Consider the following 23371-nt stretch of genomic DNA (forward strand, 5'->3'; position numbering starts at 1 on the left):
TCTAGAAAGCGGTACAAGAATCGCAAGTACATTCAATACATATATTATTTGTCCTTTTGGGCGGCGATTGCACGAGCTAGTTTGACCACGTGGCTTTCTTGTCGGAGATGCTGCATTCGAGCAGCTTTGTTAAGAATCTGACCTGGGCCTAATGGGTGCCATCTGTCTCACTCGGATGAGGAATGCCACGTGAGGACGGGGCCACCTGGCTATCCATGATATACACATGGAGGTGCATGGGCCCTTCAGCGGCCACGTGTTAAACCTGGTACGTCAAACATATCCTTTATTTTATTGGAAAAACAAAAAATAAAAGAGGAATTAAAATAATTTTGGGCTCTAAAAAATTAACGTATAAAACAATACTCATCGGATATAATTCAATTTATTTTACATCCATTGAGATAATGCTTACCAATGAATAGAGTGATTATTTTTTATTTGGTTTGGTTTTTATAAAAAAAATAACTAAACTAAATTTTTTTAAAAAAACTGAAATCAATTTAAATCGACCAGTTTTGATTTGATTTAGTTTTGATTTTTCTGTTTGACTCAGTTTTTTTAGTTTTTTCCAGTTTTTTCGGTTTCAGTTCGGTTTTTTCAGTTTCGGACTTATAAAACCAAAACCGAACTAGTCGTTTTTTCAAAATTTTAATCTGTTTAATCAGTTTTTTTTCACGATTCGGTTTTTTTGTTTATTTGTTTTCCAATTTTCTTGATTTTCTGGTTTTTTTCCTCATCCCTGCCAATGAATGAATGCCTATTTTAAACCCTATTGTACGTCCTTTTATTTTCCAATTAAATATATCTATTTTTATTTTTTTTATTTAAATGTTTGTGCCTTAATTTATTTTTTAATTAAATGTTTTTGTTATTAAATTTTTGATGACATGTGATAAATAAAGACATGTCATCCTTACGGTGGGGTGTATAATTAATAATAATAAAACAATATAGAAAAGTTAGGTAATAAAAAAGAAAGTAAAACTTAAATAGTGAGGATGTAAACTATGTTTCATGAGGGAAGTTTCTCATCCCTTCGATTTTTTTTTTATAATACATGATGTTACTCAATTTCTCATTTTCATCATTTTTTTTAGCTTAGGATTTTAAAGTTTCTAAATAAAACACAATAACCTTAAAAAATAATAAAAAGTACAATTATTTTTTTTGCTTTTTATTTTTATTTTTTTATCTTTCTCAATTATATGAATTTGTATAGTAAAATTATAAAAGTGATGCAGAAGCTTTCTAGGAAAATAAATATTTTTTAATATTTTTTAAATTTTTTTCTTGTTTTATTTAGTACTGTTAAGTTTTTCTAGTTTTTTATTTGAAGAGAATAATTTTTTAAAATTTTAATTTTTTATTTGGTATTAATAGATTTTTCTAGTTCTTATATATATAAAGAGAGCATTGTAATAGTCTTTTGATAAATAAAATTTGAAAAAATAAGTAAAAATAATATTTCGATGTCTCATCATAGTAATATTATTTTTAGTTTTATAGGGTTTTGAGTTATAAAATTTTTATTTTATAGTAAAAATAATATTTTATTTTATTTTTTTAAATTTTTCTATTTGATATTATTAGGGTTTTTAGTTTTTTTTTTATTTTAAGGGAATCATTTACCTATTTTTATTTCTCTATTCAAAATTAATAGGGTTTTATAATTGTATCTATATATAAAAAATTTATAGCCTTTTGACAATAAAACTTAAATGAATAAAAGTTGAATATGTTTTTGACTTATAACAATTTTTTTTTACCCTTTATTCTCGGCCATGTAAATTGATATTAGAACTACATTAAAAAGTGACATGTGTTCATTTATTAGACATGTCACCAACAATTTAATAACACATATACTTAATTAAAGAAAAAGAGAAAGTACATATATTTAAATATAGAAAATATTGAAAAAAAATATATTAAGAAAAAAAAACTTAAAATAAAATAAATAAAATAAATTTAATTAATTATTACAACTACGGGTTTCAGTTTAATTATTTATATGAATAGTGATATTTAATTGTTTTATAACAATAGCTAAGTTGGTTAAAAAATGTGTGTTAGTGGCTAAAGATTGTAGGTTGGATTTTTTTTTAAATAGTGGCCTAAGGCCACATGTTTGGATTTTATTGTAACAGGCCCTTTGGATTTTCTTATTGGTCATTTGGTTTTTCTACCTCTCTTTTTTTATTTTTATGTTTTAATATAAATTTTTTAATTTTATTATTTTAATATTAAATTGATAATAAATTAATTTTTTTATTTTTTTATCAAATAATAAAATAAAATAATTTAACAGAGTCTATAACCTGAATCATGGGTTTAACGGATAATTATGATTAACCTAATCTTTTTATTATAGTGTTTTTTTTTTATTTTGTCAAATCCAGTTAATAAGTCATATGAGAATACTTTCTATTTAATGTAATTAAAATCTGAGCTAAATAAATAATCAGATAATAAATTTTTAAATTTGAATCATTGTATAAAATTTTAATAAAAATACCAGAAATTTTTACCCTCCAGATTTTATTTTTCTACATGGCAAAACTTTTTACTCCAATGATAGCACCAAGAAATAAACTAGTAAAATCTACATAATTACAGTCAATAAATCTCTCAATAGGTGGTTGTTTCGAACGGAAAATAGAGAAAGTGCTGTTTTGTGCTACAGTATTTTCCTGTTCTTGCTTCTGACCCTTTTCTCACCACTCTAATTTCCCTCCATCCAAACAAAGACTTAAAATAACACTGCAACTTCACATATCTGATCCTGTCTATCCACACAAGTCCAAATCTTAGGACACAAAAAATAATTAATGCAAATCAAAACAAAATACACTACCTCTGCCTTCCATGGTGATGTAACTCTCCCCTCCCACTGAACTAAACGCCAACACTTCTACTCCAAAACATGGTTCCTCTCTGCTCATCATCATCTCCACTAATGCTTCCCCTCCACTTCCTTCCTCTCCTCATCCTCCTCTTCTAATCATGCTCTCTTCTCATTAATGGTCCTGGTTATATGTAAAGCTGCTCTCTTACCTTCTTGGGAATTTTTCTGTCTTAAATATTGTTGCCAACCACTTACTTTTCTCGAGAAAACTACCGCTACCCACTTCCTGCACCAGCACCAGCTTTTGTGCCGTTGTTTTGTTGTTCAATTTCGATATACAATACTTGTACAGTAGCTCTTGGAAACCAAAACCATCTCTTCTTGGGATGCACAGTTGAGTTATTCATTCTTTCTCTCATTTACAGTTTCCAAGATAGTGATTTTCTCGGGGAGTTCTACCATTTGATTCTGTTTGGAGTAAACTTTCTTGGCTGCCAAGAACCAAGCTCCTTTTCTCTTCTTAATATTATTACTTGCTATTTAGAATCGAATTCCTCCACTTCTTGTTTTGTTCTTTAACTAGAGAGAACAGAACAGAACTTGTTTTCTAATCCCCATAAGTTACAGAAACGTTTCAATTTTCTCCAGCAATTTCTGTCTCAAGAACCTGTCTTTTTGTGGTCACGAGATTTCCACTCTTGGTAATTTTTTGCTTTTGCTGTATAGATTTTGCATATCATCTTTTTCTTTTTGCTTTTGATTCATTGAGAAGGATAAATAAATATTGAAATGTTCCTGCCATTTTTATGTTCCAGAACAGAAAGACATGGAAATGAACAAATACAGCTTCAGATTCTCACACTTTTCTCCATTAACCCCAGGTAAAGCAGACACCTTTGTTTCTCTAACTTTAGTCTTTCTTTTCCAGAATTTTAAATGTTTTTCCTTTGTGATGTTATTTTCTTGAATCTTGATGGTGTTAATTATGCTGTTATGATCCATTAAAATAGTCTAATAAAAGAGTATGAGGGACATATGGAAGTTGGGTTAGGAATTAGGATCTGAACTTTATGAGATATGCCTACTAGAGAAGTTACTTTATGTTCAAAGTGATTTTGGATTTTGTCTTATGATTAGTCTAAGAACTATTTATAATTAAATTAATTATTATCTTTATCAGAAAATTATTACTTTTTAATCATTTTCTTTACTTGCTAAGCAAATCATACCCCATTACTCAGAAAAGACAACAATGAGTGACTTCAAAGGATACTCTCTTTTTCGTTCCTAGAATAATAATTCACAGCTAAAGACAAATATTGACATTCTAACCTCACCTTTGCTGATCTCTCTCTTTAGCTTAGATGCTTCTCAACATAAACTATATTAAATGCTTTATTATCATGAATGCTTATATGATAATCTGTGTTGGCATTTACAGTCCATCATATAAGATTTTTGCAATTTGCAAATGTATATAATATAGTAATGATTAGTGGATGTTTTATCTTCAGCTGTTTCCAGGAAGTTAGCGATGGGCAAATGCAATAATTGAAGGGTTTTAGGTCCACATGATTCTAGTTATTGTTGAATGACCATTTTACACCAATTCTTTTTCGACAATGGCCAAAACCTCAGTTCTTTCCCTCCAATTCATTATAACTGTCATTTGCCTTCTTTCCCTCTCAAGTTTCCCACCTTCTTTGTCTTTGGATGTTGAGACTCAAGCCTTGCTTGATTTCAAAAGCCAGCTGAAAGACCCTTTGAATGTTTTGGAGTCATGGAAAGAATCAGAATCTCCATGTGAATTCTCAGGGATTACTTGTGATCCTCTATCTGGGAAAGTGACTGCAATCTCATTTGATAATCAGTCTCTCTCGGGCGTGATTTCACCATCCATTTCTGCCCTTGAAAGCCTGATATCCCTATGGTTGCCCTCAAATGCTATTTCCGGGAAGCTTCCAGATGGAGTCATTAACTGTAGCAAGCTCAGAGTACTGAATCTCACTGGGAATAAAATGGTGGGAGTCATACCAGATCTCTCTTCGTTGAGAAACTTGGAGATTCTTGATTTGTCAGAGAACTACTTTTCTGGTAGATTCCCATCCTGGATTGGCAATTTAAGTGGACTACTTGCGCTTGGTTTAGGGACAAATGAATATCATGTTGGTGAAATCCCCGAGAGTATTGGAAACCTGAAGAACTTGACTTGGCTCTTTCTGGCAAATTCCCATTTGACAGGAGAGATTCCAGAATCCATATTCGAACTGGAGAATTTGCAGACATTGGATATCTCTCGGAACAAGATCTCTGGGCAGTTCCCAAAATCAATATCCAAGTTGCGAAAGCTTACTAAAATTGAGCTCTTTTATAATAATTTGACTGGGGAAATCCCACCAGAGCTTGCCAATCTCACACTTCTGCAGGAATTTGATGTTTCTTGTAATCAGTTATATGGGAAGCTGCCTGAGGGAATTGGAAGCTTGAAGAGTTTGACGATTTTTCAGGGTCATCAAAACAACTTTTCAGGAGAAATCCCTGCTGGTTTTGGAGAGATGCGCTATCTTAATGGCTTCTCAATCTACCAAAACAATTTTTCAGGAGAGTTCCCAACCAATTTCGGCCGGTTCTCACCATTAAACAGTATTGATATATCTGAAAATCAATTTTCAGGTAGTTTTCCCAGGTTCTTGTGCGAAAGCAAGCAGTTACAGTACTTGCTTGCCCTGGGAAACCGTTTTTCTGGAGTGTTACCGGATTCGTATGCTGAGTGCAAAACTTTGTGGAGGTTCAGGGTCAATAAGAATCAGTTGACAGGGAAGATTCCGGAGGGGGTTTGGGCAATGCCACTTGCCAGTATAATTGATTTCAGCGATAACGACTTCACTGGTGAAGTATCTCCTCAAATTAGGTTGTCTACCAGCTTGAATCAGTTGATTTTGCAAAACAATAGGTTTTCGGGTCAGCTCCCATCTGAACTTGGCAAGCTAATGAATCTAGAGAAGTTGTACTTGAATAATAATAACTTCTCTGGTGTAATACCTTCTGATATTGGTTCTTTGCAGCAGTTATCATCATTGCATTTGGAAGAGAATTCATTGACAGGATCCATACCATCAGAACTGGGGGATTGTGCCAGAGTTGTCGACTTGAATATTGCTTCAAATTCTTTAAGTGGTCGTATCCCAAGTACTATTACATTGATGAGCTCTTTAAACTCTCTGAATCTTTCACGAAACAAGCTAACTGGTTTGATCCCGGAAGGTTTAGAAAAGTTGAAGCTAAGTTCCATTGATTTGTCTGAAAACCAGTTGTCAGGAAGAGTTCCCTCAGTTCTTTTGACAATGGGTGGAGACAGAGCATTTATTGGTAACAAGGAACTTTGTGTTGATGAAAATTCCAAAACCATTATAAATTCAGGGATAAAGGTTTGCTTGGGAAGACAAGATCAAGAAAGGAAGTTTGGAGATAAGCTGGTCTTGTTCTCAATAATAGCATGTGTGCTGGTTTTTGTTTTAACTGGTATGCTACTTTTGAGCTACCGGAACTTCAAGCATGGTCAAGCTGAGATGAAAAACGACTTGGAAGGGAAGAAGGAAGGGGACCCGAAATGGAAAATTTCATCTTTCCACCAATTGGATATTGACGCAGATGAAATATGTGATCTGGAAGAAGACAATTTGATTGGCTGTGGTGGCACAGGAAAAGTGTATCGCTTGGATTTGAAGAAAAACCGTGGTGCAGTAGCTGTAAAGCAACTGTGGAAGGGAGATGGTCTGAAGTTCCTGGAAGCCGAAATGGAGATTTTGGGGAAGATCAGGCATAGGAATATCCTGAAGCTTTATGCTAGTTTACTCAAAGGAGAATCAAGTTTTCTGGTTTTCGAGTACATGCCTAATGGTAACTTGTTTCAAGCACTTCACACACGGATCAAAGATGGGCAGCCTGAATTGGATTGGAATCAGAGATATAAGATTGCTTTGGGAGCTGCTAAAGGAATTGCATATCTGCACCATGATTGCTCCCCACCTATTCTTCATAGAGATATAAAGTCAAGCAACATTTTACTTGATGAAGATAATGAGCCAAAAATTGCTGATTTTGGGGTTGCAAAGCTTGCAGAAATGTCCCTTAAGGGGTGTGATAATAGCTCATTTACTGGCACTCATGGTTATATTGCTCCAGGTGAGTTTGAAACTTATTATTCTGCAAGACTTGCTTGATATCATACCTTTTCTACTCTATGCTGATCATGCCTGTGTGCTTCTATGAAATTTTGTGAAGCTGCTATTCTGTTCTGCCTTCTAAATTTGCATCCTTATTTAACATTGAAGTTTTCACAATTTTACGATGCTCAATTCTGCTTTTGGAAACTGCTTTCCTATGAAATTTCACATTTCTCTTACCTATGATGAAATGAACTGTTCTAATTCATACACTGATATCTTAATGCAGAGATGGCATACAGTCTTAAAGTCACTGAAAAGAGTGATGTATATAGTTTTGGTGTTGTGCTATTAGAGTTGGTCACTGGTAAAAGGCCCATCGAGGAGGCATATGGAGAAGGAAAAGATATTGCCTTCTGGGTTTTATCTCATCTCAACGACCGTGAAAACCTCCTCAAGGTTCTCGACGAAGAAGTGGCATCCGGATCTGCCCAAGAAGAAATGATCAAAGTCTTGAAGATTGGTGTCCTTTGCACGACCAAGCTTCCGAATCTGCGCCCTACCATGAGAGAGGTAGTGAAGATGCTCGTCGATGCTGATTCTTGTGCTTACAGGTCTCCTGATTACAGTTCTGACAAAAACGAAAAAGTTTTTCTCTAGTAATTTCCCTTTTCAGCGGCAGCATACCATCAACTGCGGCCATATTTGGAGAACATAATATACATATAGTAGGAGATAATGCTGGTTTGTAAAAAGCATTCTGATGTTGTTTGATGGAGTGCTTAGACTTGTCATTTTGTGAATATATATATGTATTTGGAAGCATAATCAATATTTAATTATCATTGGCTCCAGATTTTTGCTTCTTCTTCTCTGTGAATTGCAACATAGTTATGTTTCCCACACGAATATGATTACTGCATTCTCCTGCAGAGAGATGGTAGAATTTGCAAGCTCAAGACTGCTTCAAACACAGCTTAGCTGCACTAATTGTGAACCAGTCCAGCAATCACTACAACAAATATAAAAAAGCTTCGGCCCTGCACTATTTGTGCTGCCATTTTCCTTTTCTAGGACCAGAGAATCCCCAGCACAGACAAAGTCCGTCTATGGTGTCCGATCAAAAGCAAACTATCCACCTAACATTTAGTCTTGAAATAGCTTGTGGGGGTGCATGCCTTAACTACTATTGGGGTAATGTCTAATTATGAGCCATTGGCATAACTGGACTGGCACTAGAGGAGGTTCTTCTCCACTTGGCACAGCTGGCTTCCTCAATTCAGCTTTTTGGAGAGATTCCATGGGTGGTCCATAGGAGTTTTGGCAGTATGGGGATTTTCCGCGTACACACCAATGACTACGAGTCAGCCTCGGTGATGGGTCAGCTTGATGGGTGAGGATCGAGAAGCCCGTTCACAACTCACAAGGTACCGAGTAGGTTATTTCAGCTTAAAATTCTAAGCTGGAAAGATGGTATCGGTTTTGGATTTTGTTTTGGTTTATTTTTATATTTAAAAAATATTTTAAAAAAATTTAAAATATTTTTTTTTTTACTTTAAATTAATATTTTTTTAATATTTTTAAATTATTTTAATATTGCTAATATCAAAAATAATTTTTTAAAAATAAAAAAATATATTATTTTAATATTTTTCGAGTGAAAAACATTTTGAAAAAATCACAATTACACTTCCAAACACCCTCTCTTTTGTTATAAAAGAGATTCTAAGTGTTTGAGGATGAACTGGGTTTGTTTAGCTCCGACAAAAAATTATTTTATAATTTGTTTGGCTAATGTATTATGAGATTGAGTATGTTTGGCAGTATGATAGCAGTTGCTTTTTAAATAATTTTTCGTGTCGAAATACATGCAAATAATATTTTTTTTATTTTTTAAAAATTATTTTTGACATCAACATATTAAAACGATCCCAAACATACAAACCATATTAAATTTTAGCAAAAAAATAAATTTTTGAATTATTTAGGAATCACGTTCCAAACAATTTCCAAGTTTGCTATGTTTTTTTTAGTAATAAACTGTTATGTTGTTTTGTTGTCAGCATCAATTAGATTAAAATTACTATTAAAAATATAATTTAAATTAATAAAATGCTTAAAAAATTAATTATTCTTTTAAAAACATATAAATATTATAAAAAAACAAAAAAACAATAATCAAAACATTACATCGCGTTTATTTAGTAAATAAGATTATTAATTAAATTTATTAATAATTTAATTAAGATCCATACAAGCTGAGATTTAATATATTTAAAATGAAATAATTAAGGCTAGTTAATTTTAAAATATTTAAAGTTATTAACTATGTATATCTGCGCAATGACATGTACAAATTGAAAAACGGTCCAAATGTTTTTCAACCAAAAAAACTATAGTTTGCTGCACATTCCACCAAATCTATTAATAATTCTTAGGAGTAGATATAGGAGATTTTAGAACACTTACATGGGGAAAATGCATTATTTGGGAGAGTAAAATGTGAATCAAATTAAAAATTAATTGATTTAAAGAGATTAATAGTATAATTAAGATACATAGAGGACAACTCAAGAAGGGTTTATGTAAGATCACAAGAATCTTTTAGGTTTGAGCATTTTCTCTAATTGTTAATTAGCTCTATTATCACAACCTCAATTATAGAAATGTTGGCTTAGATGGGGTGTTTGTCTCCTACATGATCATCTTAAGTTGGAATTTAAGGGAAGTTCGAGAGATTTTTTTTTTAATGAATATACGAGTTTGAATGTGAATGGGAATTGATTTTAATGGATGGAAAAGAAACTGCAACTCAAACAGATATAAGGGTAGCTATTTAAAACCATGGTAATTTTTATGTTTAGATGTATTTTAAAGATGTATTTGCCTTAAAAAAAATTAAATTAATGTCTTTTTCAGTGTTTTTTTTTTATGATTTTGATGTGTTTGTATCAAAAATAAAATTAAAATTAAAAAATTATTTTGATTTGTAAAAAAAAAAAAAACTTTACACCACAATATCAAAGTAATGCATTGCACATATGGACTAGTAGCAGCCTAGAATTAAGTCTCGACTAACTAATAAGGGTGTGTTTGAGATTGTGGTAACAGTGATAGTTGAAAGTGTTTTTTACTTAGAAATGCATCAAAATAAAAAAAATTATTTTAAAAAAATTATTTTTAACATGAACATATTAAAATGATTTGAAAACACAAAACAAATTTCATTTTTAATAAAAAAATTTAAAATTAAAAAAAACTATAATTTATATCGCATTTCAAAACACACCCAAGATTTTTAAGGTGATGTGGAGTTGATGTTGGAGTTACAAATATGAAAGAAAAGGAGTTTTGCAATCATAACCCCTTTTAAAAATAGAGTTGAATCTCAAAAAGAATTTAAATTTTGTTTGATATTATAATAGTAATTATTTTTTAAAATATTTTTTTATTTAAAAATATATTAAAATATTATTTTTTATTTTTACTATTAATACATCAAAATAATTTTAAAAAATATAAATAATACCTTGAAAAGTAGACAATGCTCGTTAGAGTGAAAGTCAAAGTCACAATACATAGGAAATGTAGTAGGTGCAAGTGCATGGAAAATCCTTATTGTATGCAACTTTCAGATCATTGTATTGGAACTCTGATTTCAAATTAGGAACTCTGATTTCAAATTTCAGCTCGTGAATAAAAAGAAAATTTGAAATGTCTGCGTGAATAAAAAGGAAAAGAAAATTTGAAATTTTAACAAAATAAATTTAAAATTTAAAAAAATATAATTTACACCGCATTTCAAAACATACCCAGAAATTTCAAGGTGCTGTGAAGTTGATGTTGGAGTTGCAACTGTGAAAGAAAAGGAGTTTCGCAACCATAACTCTTTTTAGAAATAGATTTTAAATCTCAAATAGAATTTAAAAATTTGTTTGATATTATAGTAGTAATTATTTTTTAAATTTTATTTAAAAATATATTAAAATATTATTTTTTTATTTTTATTTTTACCATTAATACATCAAAATAATTTAAAAAATATAAATAATACCATGAAAAGTAGACAATGCTCGTTAGAGTAAAGAGTGAAAGTCAAAGTGACAATACACAGGAAATGTAGTAGGTGCAAGTGCATGGAAAATCCTTACCTATAATTTTCTTTTTCTTTTCCTTTTTTTTTTCTTTTTTTCTTTTTCAAGTAGGAACGATGATTCGTTGGAATCCCAGACTCTGATTTCAAATTTCAGCTCTTGAATAAAAAGAAAATTTGAAATGTCTGCGTGATCGGACAAGATCTTTACCTACGTTATTGTAGGCAACTTGTCAGAAACTTCCAGAAGGCAGAAGAAGTTCGCAAGGCACTTCCACGTGGAATTATACTCCAATCACATTCTTACGAATTATAATTACATCACTTTAGGTTACATGCATGACGTTCTCTATTAATTTATACGATTATTTCCTAGTAGTTCCTAGTTTGACTCTTTTATGATATATTTTAAATAATTTATTTTTTATTTTTAAAATTTATCTTTAATATCAACACATTAAAATAATATAAAAACATAAAAAATTAATTTAAAACAAAATAATATCCAACATTGCCCTTAAACAACTCAAATTAACTTCATATACTTTATGTATATCAAATGCACTAAATTGATCCGCATTAAAATTTTATATAGAAAGATTGCTTGTGTATATGTTAAGATCCACCAAGAAACTATGTAAGTGATTAATAGACTTGAAATTACCATATTATCTTGATATATAATTTTTTTGGAATGATTTTAAATATATAATTTTTTTATATTAAAATGATATATTCAAGATAATAAATTCTTCTAGATGATAACCTTAAGTATTCAAAAAAATAAGGGAAGAGAGAAAACATAAGAGGACCTATATCTCTTAAGAATTTTTTTTCTTTCTTTCTTAATCCTTCTTAGTTTATTAGCTAACAAAATCATATATTTGGCATGGAATAAGGAAAGCCAATATTATCATTTTCTTCCCACTAAATATGCACTTGCAAATTGCAATATCATTCATACCATATTTTACAGATATGGATTATGGGAATGAACTTCCAATCCTCTAAAAAAAATCAAGCCAATAATAGAAAAGAAAATTGTATTTATACGAAATTTGTAGTATTTAAGAAAGTACAAAATACAAAGGGGTGTGTGTATTGACCAGTCCTGCAATTCCGGCAAATAATATGACTAGCCTTCTAGTTTGGTTTTAGATAATGGTGTTCGTTTAAGATTGAAAAAATAAAATATTTTTTATAACCGCCATTAGAAATTATAGTTATCATAACTTATTTCTGAATTATTTTTTAAATTTATTTTTTTCTTTCCAAAATAAAAATCAAATAATCAAATAATAAATTCTCAAGAAGATTGGTATTTTTGCAAAAGCAAGCTGAGAGGATTTCAAATGTAAAAAAAAAATCAAGCTGCAATTTTGGAGTTATTTTATCTAAAACTAGAGAGACAATGCATATTTAAGGTCAAATTAAATGATTATTTGACGAATCTGCTTAAAAAATTAAACCTAAGGACATAATTAGATTTTTAATAGGCCAATTTGATTTAATCACGAGCAAAATTGAGGATTTAATTATGTTTAAGAATTAATTTGGGTCCAATTAAAGGATTTAATTGAGTGTAAAGACTTAATTATACTTTAAATGGATCAAATTAATTTTATTAGGGGCTTAATTGTGAGAAATTAAGTTTAGGAGCCTAATTTGAGCTTAATTGATAAAATTAAAATTTTCAGAGACCAAATTTAATTTTTACAAAGTTAATAGGTTCAAATCAGGGGTAAAATCACAAGAAAATTAAAGTTTTACGGTAAATTAAAGACTAAATTGAAAAAATTCATAGCCAAGGGTCATTTCAAAAAAGGAGAGGAACTCTGGGGATAAAATTAAATGAAATCAGGGGTGAAATTAAAGAGAATTGAAAGTTTAATGATCAATTGAGGGTCAAAATGTATAAATCCATGATCAAGGACCAAAATGAAAAAGGCACTGAAATTAAAGTTCTTTAAGGGCAAAATTTAACAAATTGAAAGTTTGAAGTTAATCAGGAGTGTAATTGAGAGAAATCATTAAAAAAAACTAAAATAAACTTTACCAAAACGACACTATTTTGGTTAATGTTTTTCTTCTTCTTCTTCTACTTCTTCAGATTGAAGCCAATCAGGATTGAAATAAAAGAGAATTGAATATGTAACGTGTCATTGCTTAATAACACTTACTAAATTATCTTTAGTTCTAAAAGTTTGTCCAACTATCATATCAACACTACCAGCAGAATTTCTACGATAAATAGACCAATCATTATAAATCGTGTCATCAAATCCAGTATCATGATCAAATTCTGGAATAGAAGGCGTCATTATCTCATCATCATCATTATCTGATGTTTCAATCAAACTCATGACACCATTCTCTTCATTATCACTATGTTTGGAGGAGTCATACCTACATTGATCACAATATACAATTTTAATCATATTTTCATCATAAATCCCTATAACCTTATCTTCCAATATTCTAGATGTACCAGCATTAACTGAATATGATGATTGTCTAAGTGGCTGAGCAAATATGGGTATATATACAATAGTATCTTAATGCTCTATATTATATGAGCTTTTTAAGTATAAGTCAACTATTCACATACAACTTTATTATATTTGTTTCATTTTGAACAAATAATTTCATCATATTTCTAAAATTCACATCACATGCAATCAGTACAGGAAAATATTGATGTTTCCTAACAAGACAACTCTAAGTCATATCTATTTAAACATTATCATAATTCAACTCAAGTCTTCCATATATAACTTGCTTGATATCTTCAAATGACATGACTCTAGTAGCATTTAAGAATATAATACTTCCGTCAATATAAGTGATACAATTATTCATATCATGAATAAAAGTATTACTATAACAACACAATATAAAAAAATTGGAAGATATATTTTGTAAAATAAAAATATTCATCTCAGAAAAAATAATTTATCTCATAATTCAACGCAAACCCTAATTGTTATTACTTTGACCTTAATAATATTAAAGAAAACATATATAATTACATCAATCAAAACCTAAATGATCTCAATTGAAACAAAATCCCTTATTACAACAATTTTTACCAAAATCCAACACAAACTCTAAGTGCTATGATTTTGACCATAACTTTTTTAATAACATCAATTGATTGAAAAACTACCTAATTGCATCAATTAAACCAAGATTTATCTCAGTTCAAACAATATTATCAAAGACAGTAAATAACCCAAAAATCAATTTAAACCCTAGTTTCTCTGATTCCAATTTAATTGATTTCATAAATAACATCAATTGCATAAAAACACACATAATCACATAACTCAAAAGCCTAAATTATCTCAACATAAAAAAATACCTAAATATCAAACAGATCACAAATCAAAACTCGGAATTTCTCAATTCAATAATGAATAAGAGACAATATAACTGTTTTACCTTGATTTTCTTATGACTAGGTGGTAGTTCCACTGATTATCACAACAAGGAGGTTGTCCATCAATATTGGGTCAGCGGTTTGCAACAAAGAAATGGTTGAAAGACTCGTAGAGACAAATAGAATATCATTCTGGTGTTTTAGTGAGGGATTGAAGGCTATTTTCGATGATTAAAGGATGTTTTTGTGGTGGTTTTATAGTTTTTAAAGGATTTCTTCTTTTGAAGGAGCGATGACCATGGAGAACAAATGTGTGATTAAATACTCATCATAACAGCAATTCAGAATTACAATTGTATTATGTAACTACTATTCTGAATCGCGGTCATCATTCAAACCATGATTTTAAATCGTGTTTTAGTTTAAAATTGCAATTTAGAATAACATTTATGTTTAAAATCATGATTCAGAATAACAGTTATGTTAAAATATCTCATTTCCCCAATACTTTTTTAAATGATGTCATTCCTTTAAAATTTTATCTTAATAGTGTTATTTTTCAAAAGCAATTCTACATAATTTGTAAAATATTTTATAAAAAAAAGAAAGATAATTTGTAATAAGTATATTTTTTTCGGATATATTTGAAAAAGATGTTTTACCCAATTATGGTAAGAAATATTAAAAAAAAATTTAGTTAGTCCATAAATTCTATATGATGAAGATGCAATTGATTCTAGACACCCTACAGGAATATTAATGAGTTTTTTAGTATTCTTAACAACACAAATCATAGAACTTCTTATTTTATTAGAAGAAGCTTGTAGTACCAGCTGGATGATTTGATTATTTCAATAACTTGGTTAAGTACTTGATTATAAAAAGAAAAATAATTGAACATTAACATTATTTTATCTATATATAGATCAAAATAACTAAAATTATTTCTAATTCTTTTTTATAGACCAAATTAGAAACTTTAAAATTAAAAGGGTGGCGTTGTTCATATGAAAAGTGTGCTCTTTTATTAAAAAAAAAAAACATTGTTTTTTTACAAGGTTTTGTACAAAACCTCATAAATATTAAGTTCTTCTCAAAGCTAGAATATGGACTAGAAGGATGAAATCACTGAACTTTAATAACATTACAAACAAGTCTCTCATTGAGTTTAGAAGACTCTTTAATACTTAAGTTAAAACTGATAATGAAGGAAAAAGGTTTAAAAGATTGTGTTATGTGTGTTTATAGAGTTTAAAAATTATATAATTTATTTATGAAGAAGAAGTTTTTAAAAAGATGATTGTTTAGGAAAAGATGACTTATTTTTTGGTTTAAAGTTGTTTATATAGCCTTGAAACTATGTGAGTGTGTGTATGCAAAAGGTATGGTGGTCAATATGCTTGTCACTTGTAGTTTTTGACTATTTGGAGAAAAAGACCTAGAGTGACAACGAGCCTTTATAAAGTTGTTTTCTTTCTAGGTTTTATGGATTGTGTACTATTGATGATGATAATAGGACCAATCTTTAGGAGATAGGACAAGATGCATGCATTTATTTAATGTATATATGTTTTGTCCCAATGATTATTAGGCAAGTAGACTAGATTTTTCTAGGCATAATGCATCTGGGTGCATTAATTACTTTTTAGATGCATTTTCTCATCCTTGGTTGAGTATAGATAAGATAATAATAAGCCTTTTACCTATTAGTGTTGTCTTGTTGGGCTTTATGGACATTCCATGTCCAATTTAAAGGTGTGTGTTCTGAGCTTAATGGGCTATCATGGCTTGTAGGGAACTAAACTAACAATCCCAATTCTAGTGAAGCTTTAGGCCAAATACACTAAGACCGAAATGAATGCAAACTTTATTTAGGCTTTAGATATCCAAGTAAACTTTTATAATCCATTATGGTGTTATGCTAGTATCTCATATTAAGTTATGTGATATGGGTCATGTGGTCTATGGCATAAACCTTATGTCCATTAGTTGCTCCTTAAATCTTTATGGTGTGGTTAACACAAAGGTTTTTTATTCATTATAAGATATGTCATATAGGACATCTCGATAAACTGATTTAAAATTGATGGGGTAAATTTTAAAATAGAAGTTGTCACCTAGTTTTATAATAGCTAGGAACCCTAACTATTTTTTAGAGGTTTTATATATAAGATTGATTATATAATAGGGTAAATAACAATTACCTTATACATCTTGCCTAAGACAAGATGCATTGCATTTATTTTTTAATGATAAAGGTATCTATTGTGCTCCTATTAAGGTTTGTCTAAACTAGTATATGCTTGTTTGTTATTAAAAAAAAAAACTATAAAAACCTAAGACAATGATTTTGGACTTGGGCTTATGAATGTTAAACCCTAAAGAATGATAAATTAGGCATCAAGCTTTTTTTTATTGTGTCTGAAATGGACCCAAAGGCCTCCAGTCACATTTATCAGGCCTTGGTGGAGTCATGTTGACCCAACTCATATTCACTTACAATGATAGGGGTAATATGTCCTAACACATGAAAATTTCTAAGCAAACATTTACACAAATCAAAGAATTTTAAAACTCATATTTACCAACAAAAGTTAAAATAATATTTACTGATATATATATATATATATATATATATATATATATATATATATATTGAAAACATATTGCATCAACCATATTCAATATTTTTCAACATCAAAGGAATATAATTTGCTTAAGGATCATGTTATCATTGGGTTGATTTTGAAAAAATAATATACAAACAATCACACAGAAAATAAAAGGGAGGGTTGCTATTGTGGGATTTGATATCAGCAAAATCCAAGACAATAACCTAGCAAAGCCAATCTTATGAAATATTAAAAGGTAATCAAATATGAACAATATCAAACAATAATGGAAAAATCATATAAAAAAATCCATAGAGTAAAATATAGAGTTAACCATTGCAAAAGTTATAAGTAATTATGAGCCTCCAAAGAACTGCGATGACCTAACAATATTTTATAACAAGATATTATCATGTAAAGAGCATAAACTAAATCTTGCTACCATATATTTCCTATTAAATCTCTCTACATATTTAGAGACCACATCTTTCCTATTAAATCTTGTTATGTTAACCCATAGATTGTAATAATAAAATTGTAGTTGGTTTATATCATATAGCAAAACTTCAATATCTAAACCACACTTAATGATGAAAAAAACAAATATCCTTCCCGATTTCTTCCTTTCTTTTACAACAAACAAATACTTTACTTGTCAAAACCTCTAAAATTCAAATGATAAATCCCGCAACAATAATAGACTCGTTTAAAACATGACATTTTTCTATTGTTAGCCTTCAACAAATTAATTTGGGTTCTATTAGAGTTTACTCCATCTAGAAATCCAACATTGTTTTTTCATCTAGCCATCACAAGTTTAGTAAACAATAAAAAATGAGTTTTGAAACCAATTTGGTTTTTTTATGTTTTTTTTAATAAGAATAATTGATTTACAACTCACAACCTAAATGAAATCACATCACAAGTGAAGAGAAAAACAAATTGATTAAATATTAAAGATTAGGTTTTAATTTTTGTGACATTTTGTATTCTTAGGAATGAGAAAAGAAATTAATTACATTTTGAAATCAATTTGTGATTTTTTATGAAGAGCAAGTTTTGGTTGTTTATTTTTTTATTATATATAATTGTAGATTCATCTTTTCATTCAAATTTAAAAATCGCTTTGATATAAGATGTAAAATGTAATTTCTAAAAAAATAAAGGCATAGTAAAAAAAACAACTAAATTATAGGAGGTTCAGAGTTAGTTTTTCAATTAAAAATAATCCTATAATTTTTTTAAGGAAAAAAATTGAAAATACCTTGTTGAAATCCGAAGTAAAATTAAACATAGTCACATGCAAAATATAACGCATCTATACACAAAAATCAAACAATTTCACCTTTTGCATGTCATCCTCCCAGCTTCTTTGTAGAGTATTGATTCTAACCTTATCACTTTGAAAAATAAATCCTAGTGACTTCATATCCATAGGGTTGCCACACGAAGATGTGGACCACAACATTTCCAAGTATTTTGCAATACACATAAAAATTAGTATGTTACCAATTATTTCAAATTAACAAATACTTATCCAGGATTTGAAAGTGACATTTGAGAGTTGTTGGAGTTAAATGTGAGTTGTTAGAACTGGGATTGACTATGATGATGTATGATTGTCACGTACTGTCATGTCTGGCTATAGGGCATATATGTTTCGTTCCCTTTCCAAGATATGTAAAAAAAAAAAAGAGTTAACGATCTAATTTAAAGTTAGGGTTTCAAGTTAGATGTGTAAGAGTTAATGATCTTACATGAATTTTTTAATTACAAAAATGAAACTTAAATTGTATTGAAATATTATAAACTTTGTGCTAGTGTTAGTGTTTGTGTTGCTGGTTCTAAAACTTCTTTATTATTCCTTACTGGCTAGCTAAAATATTAATAAGAAAATAGAGAAATATGTCGTGTTTTATGGACTTAGGACTAGGACTGTAGGTATTAATTTCATCTTTTATTTCACATAGTTACTCCTTTTTTTTTCACCACTGAATTAATTTTGCTTTTTTATTAAGCATATTATAGACAAGGGTTTTACAAGTTTGACAAGCGATTCATATGTATCTAGTAAAGTAATTTATCTAGTTGCCTGCCTTTATAAGTTCAATTTTTTAGAATCGTCGATGTTAGAGAATAATATAAATAATACTTTGAGACCCCACCTAACAGTTTAAGCTTTTAGGTTAAATTGGTTCTTTGACATGATATTAGAGCTTTGATGACCAAGTTTTCACGAGTTCGAATCTCACTATCTTCACTTGAATGTGTGTATTAGAGAATAATATAAATCATATCTTGGGACCTTACCTAAAAGTTTAAACTATTGAGTTGAGATGATTTTTTGACATGGTATCAAAACCTTGATGATCAAACAATCACGAGTTCAAATCTCATCATCTTCATTTATTTGATAAAAATTAAGCACAAGGTAATATAGGTTTGTACAAGTTTCAAGCTCAAAGGGCTTTAACTTGTAAGGGGTGTGTTAGATAATGTTATAAATCATATCTTGAGATCTCACCTAAAAATTTAAGTTATTGAGTTGAATTAGTTCTTTAACAGTAAAAGAATAATGGATTTCATATGTTAAAAAAAATTTAATAAATCGAGTTAATAATTTATAAAATATCAAAAATTAAATTAATTATAATTATTAATCTAAACCCGAATTGAATATATCCAATGAGAAATGAGAGTGAAAAGGCCTTGTTAATCTTTTCGCATAAAAAAATTATGGACTCATTTGTCTGGCCTAATGATGCTTTCGTCTTTGCAATTATTATTTTTTGTTGCTGTTGTCATCACATTTCTATTTCTTTATTTTCTTTTTTGTATTTCGAGTTTCAAGTTTCAACGGTTGACCACTCGCTCTCTCTCAACTATTGACCACACGCTCTCTCTATATTTCTAAATCTCTGCCTAAAGTGTTCTTGAAAGGACCTGGTCTTTGGTCCTCCTTCACGAACTCTATCAAACCGCGTTTCCTTCCTCTCTTTTCTTCATAAATCCAAATGCACCTTCAAAATGGTACACTAATCCACCTCTAAATATCATCACCACCTTCTTCTTTTCTTGTCTTGTGTACCACCATGAAACTAGCATCCAGTTATCCCACAAACCATTCTTTCTATGGCTTGTTGTTTCTTTAGCCAACCTCTTCCTCGTCTCTTCTTCTACTTCGTTCTTTTTTCTTCTTTCATTCCATTCGTTTTCCCCCTCTCAACTGTGTCCATATCTGAAACTTCTAACCAGACTTTGGTATGTGCGTTAGTACATGTCCCTGGTGCCACACAGTCTGTTCTAAACTGTTCAAGTTTTCCTAGTGGAATTCAAAGCCCTTTCAATTCTAATACTTCCTTTTCTGCCATAGTTGGTGGAGATGGATTCCTCTGTGGTTTGATATCCTTGTCTCCTGCTACTTCACCTTTGGTTTGTTGGAGATTCTCTGTTAATGGTACTAACATGTCCTACAAGAGAATTTATCAAGGCCTGGCTCTCAGTCAACTGGAAGCAGGAAATTCTGTGACTTGTGGTCTAGTTAATGCCACTAATCGCCTCGAATGCTGGCCACGGAGAAAGTTCAACACTAGCAGTGTGGATCAGAATTTTTCAAGTATGGCTGTTGGTGAAGATTTCGTATGTGGGCTATTAGAATCTGGGAATATTGATTGTCTAGGAAGTAATAATGCTGTTGTTCGCCAACAGCCCAAGGGGAACTATAGTGCAATTGCTGCTGGGTCTAGGCATGCTTGTGCTATAAATTTTACTGGTGCGTTGGATTGTTGGGGAATGGCAGGGGAGAAGCCGCCGCAAGGTGAGTTCATATCAATGGCCTTGGGGGAGAATCGTGGTTGCGCTCTGCGGACTAATGAGACAGTAGTTTGTTGGGGGCAAGGTAATTTCAGTTTGCCAGAGAGGTTAAGGGAGACTTACTTTAGTACTATTGAAGCGAAAAGAAAAGTCTTCTGTGGAGTTCTGAAATCGGATTTGTCCTTGTATTGTTGGGGTAATGAGAATTTTAACCCCAATTCAACTGTGTTTAAGTATGTATTGCCGGGCCCCTGTAGAAGTGCTTGTGGTCCAGATGGTATCATAGAAGGATCTGGCGGATTGTGTCCCGGGGGACAACAGATTTGCTCGCATTCCAAGAGCAATATCCATAATAGTGTTCCACCTGCAGTTGCGCCGCCGCCGCCGCCGCCGCCTCCAACACTAGAAAATAATCAAGAGAGGTGTTGTAGTAGGTGCAAATGGAGTGGTAAAATGATAGCTTTTTTAGTGGTGGGATGTGTAGGTTCCCTCATTTTATTGCTAGTCGTTGGGTTCTTCCTCTTCAAGTACTGCAAGTGTAGAGGCTGCCGCGTCCATGATTCCGGGCGCTTGGATGGGACCGGACCAGGAGCCCCTGTTGAACAGGGTGGTGGTCCAAGCCAACCTCATGCCCCACAAACTGAAGAAGCATCGCCGGTCTTAGAGAAGCGGCTGAGCCAGTTGGCTAGCATGGGAAATGCGGGTCACTTGGAGGAGTTCTCTTTGCAAGTTATACTTGAAGCCACCAACAATTTCTCACACGATAAAACAATTGGCACGGGAAGCTTTGGTTCAGTTTATCAAGCAAAATTAGAGGATGGCCGTGAAGTAGCTATCAAGCGAGCTGAAATATCTAACACTTCTTCATACGCTGTCGGAACAAGGCGTCAAGAGGACAAGGACTGTGCATTTATCAATGAGCTTGAATCTCTGTCAAGACTCCACCACAAGAATCTTGTCAGGTTATTAGGATTCTGCGAAGATAGCAATGAGCGGGTGTTAGTCTACGAGTATGTGCACAACGGCACCCTTCATGACCATCTCCACAAGCGCGATAACTCACCCTTAATGTCATGGGCTGCACGCATCAAGGTAGCACTAGATGCAGCCAGAGGCGTCGAGTACCTTCACAGATACGCAGTGCCACCAATCATCCACCGTGATATCAAGTCATCAAACATATTGCTCGACTCCACGTGGACTGCCAAGGTGTCTGATTTCGGTCTCTCTTTGATGGGCCCCGAAGATGACATGTCACACCTCTCACTCAGCGCAGCTGGCACGGTGGGTTACATTGACCCAGAGTATTATAGACTCCAGCAGTTGACCACAAAGAGTGATGTCTACAGTTTTGGTGTAGTGTTGCTGGAGATACTCTCCGGGCTCAAGGCCATCCACAAAAATGAAAACGGGGTGCCGAGGAATGTGGTGGATTTTGTTGTGCCCTACATTGTCCAGGATGAAATCCACAGAGTTTTAGACGCAAGAGTACCGCCACCAACGCCGTTTGAAATAGAGGCAGTGATATACATAGGATACTTAGCAGCAGATTGTGTGACACTTGAAGGTCGAGACAGGCCATCCATGGCTGGTGTTGTAAATAGCCTAGAGAAGGCATTGGCGGCGTGCCTGGTGCACCCAACATCGCTTTCCCGGTCCACAACCGGTGGTTCCACATGAGAGGTTAACATAGAAAGAACTGGTCAATTTGTGCATCTCTCTCTAGAGCTCTCGGCATCAAACATGTGCCATGAAATAGTCCTCTTCTTTTGTGTTTGTTGAGTGTATAGTAAATAGTAAATAGTAGTATAAGCCATTTTTTTTCAAATACAAGGAAAATTTCTCCTCCAATTTGTTCATTAATGAGGCAAGAAGTTTATGACGGTGTACCTAACACAAAATTGTTACAGTTTCTTTCTTTCTATGATTCTTTCAACTTTCAGCTTTGAATTTACTTCTTCCATTACGAGGTCAAGGGGAGGAGATTGTTTAAATTTGAAGAATCAACACGATGCACCAAAGAATGGACTTCTACACTGTTTTCTTAGCTCAGCTGAATTATTTAAGTTATGATTGCGACGGATTTAAACGGGTTTTGCATAAAATATAGCTAGGTTTACAACGGCCTACCTTTACTTCTAAAAAAATATTGGCCCAGTGGTTCAATGATTTGAGAAGTTTTCGAAATCATGGTGCTATGCAATGTCAACAATAATAGCTTATAGCACATATCAGAACGTCCAACGCGTCTATGAACGGTTTCTGACTATAGCTTCCTAGCGGTATATAAGAACCACCGAGTCCTAATTACATAAGGCGTGATGCTGTATAAATTGAACCTTGCTATAACATCTCCTGCAAATCTAGATATTTGCATGGTTACATCCACCATATCTTGATGTGCTATCCATGATTTCCAGTAAGTCAGGCTTGTTGCAGTGTTAGAGTTCTACTTGGTCG

The 23371-nt window shown here is 31.7% G+C and overlaps 2 protein-coding genes across 4 annotated transcripts; both read left to right on the forward strand.

Moving 5' to 3' along the window:
- Nucleotides 1-2763: 2763 nt before the first annotated feature.
- On the forward strand, nucleotides 2764-7868 carry LOC133668026 (receptor protein-tyrosine kinase CEPR2). Of its 3 annotated transcripts, XM_062087761.1 has the most exons (5): nucleotides 2764-3241; nucleotides 3497-3549; nucleotides 3664-3729; nucleotides 4363-7033; nucleotides 7304-7868. In XM_062087761.1, exons 4-5 carry the CDS (start codon nucleotides 4471-4473, stop codon nucleotides 7672-7674), a joined length of 2934 nt encoding a protein of 977 aa, XP_061943745.1. In that variant the 5' UTR covers nucleotides 2764-3241; nucleotides 3497-3549; nucleotides 3664-3729; nucleotides 4363-4470; the 3' UTR covers nucleotides 7675-7868. The 3 variants fall into 3 exon arrangements, with proteins under 3 accessions (XP_061943745.1, XP_061943744.1, XP_061943747.1); XM_062087760.1 differs by having other exon boundaries at nucleotides 2764-3549; XM_062087763.1 differs by lacking the exon at nucleotides 3497-3549.
- A 12158-nt stretch (nucleotides 7869-20026) lies between these two features.
- On the forward strand, nucleotides 20027-22835 carry LOC133706360 (serine/threonine-protein kinase-like protein CCR4). Its single transcript, XM_062131884.1, has one exon. The coding sequence runs from the start codon at nucleotides 20231-20233 to the stop codon at nucleotides 22589-22591; it is 2361 nt and encodes a 786-aa protein (XP_061987868.1). The 5' UTR covers nucleotides 20027-20230; the 3' UTR covers nucleotides 22592-22835.
- The last annotated feature ends 536 nt before the right edge of the window (nucleotides 22836-23371 follow it).

The sequence above is a fragment of the Populus nigra genome, chromosome 11 (assembly GCF_951802175.1).
Source record: "Populus nigra chromosome 11, ddPopNigr1.1, whole genome shotgun sequence".
Taxonomy (NCBI): Eukaryota; Viridiplantae; Streptophyta; class Magnoliopsida; order Malpighiales; family Salicaceae; genus Populus; species Populus nigra.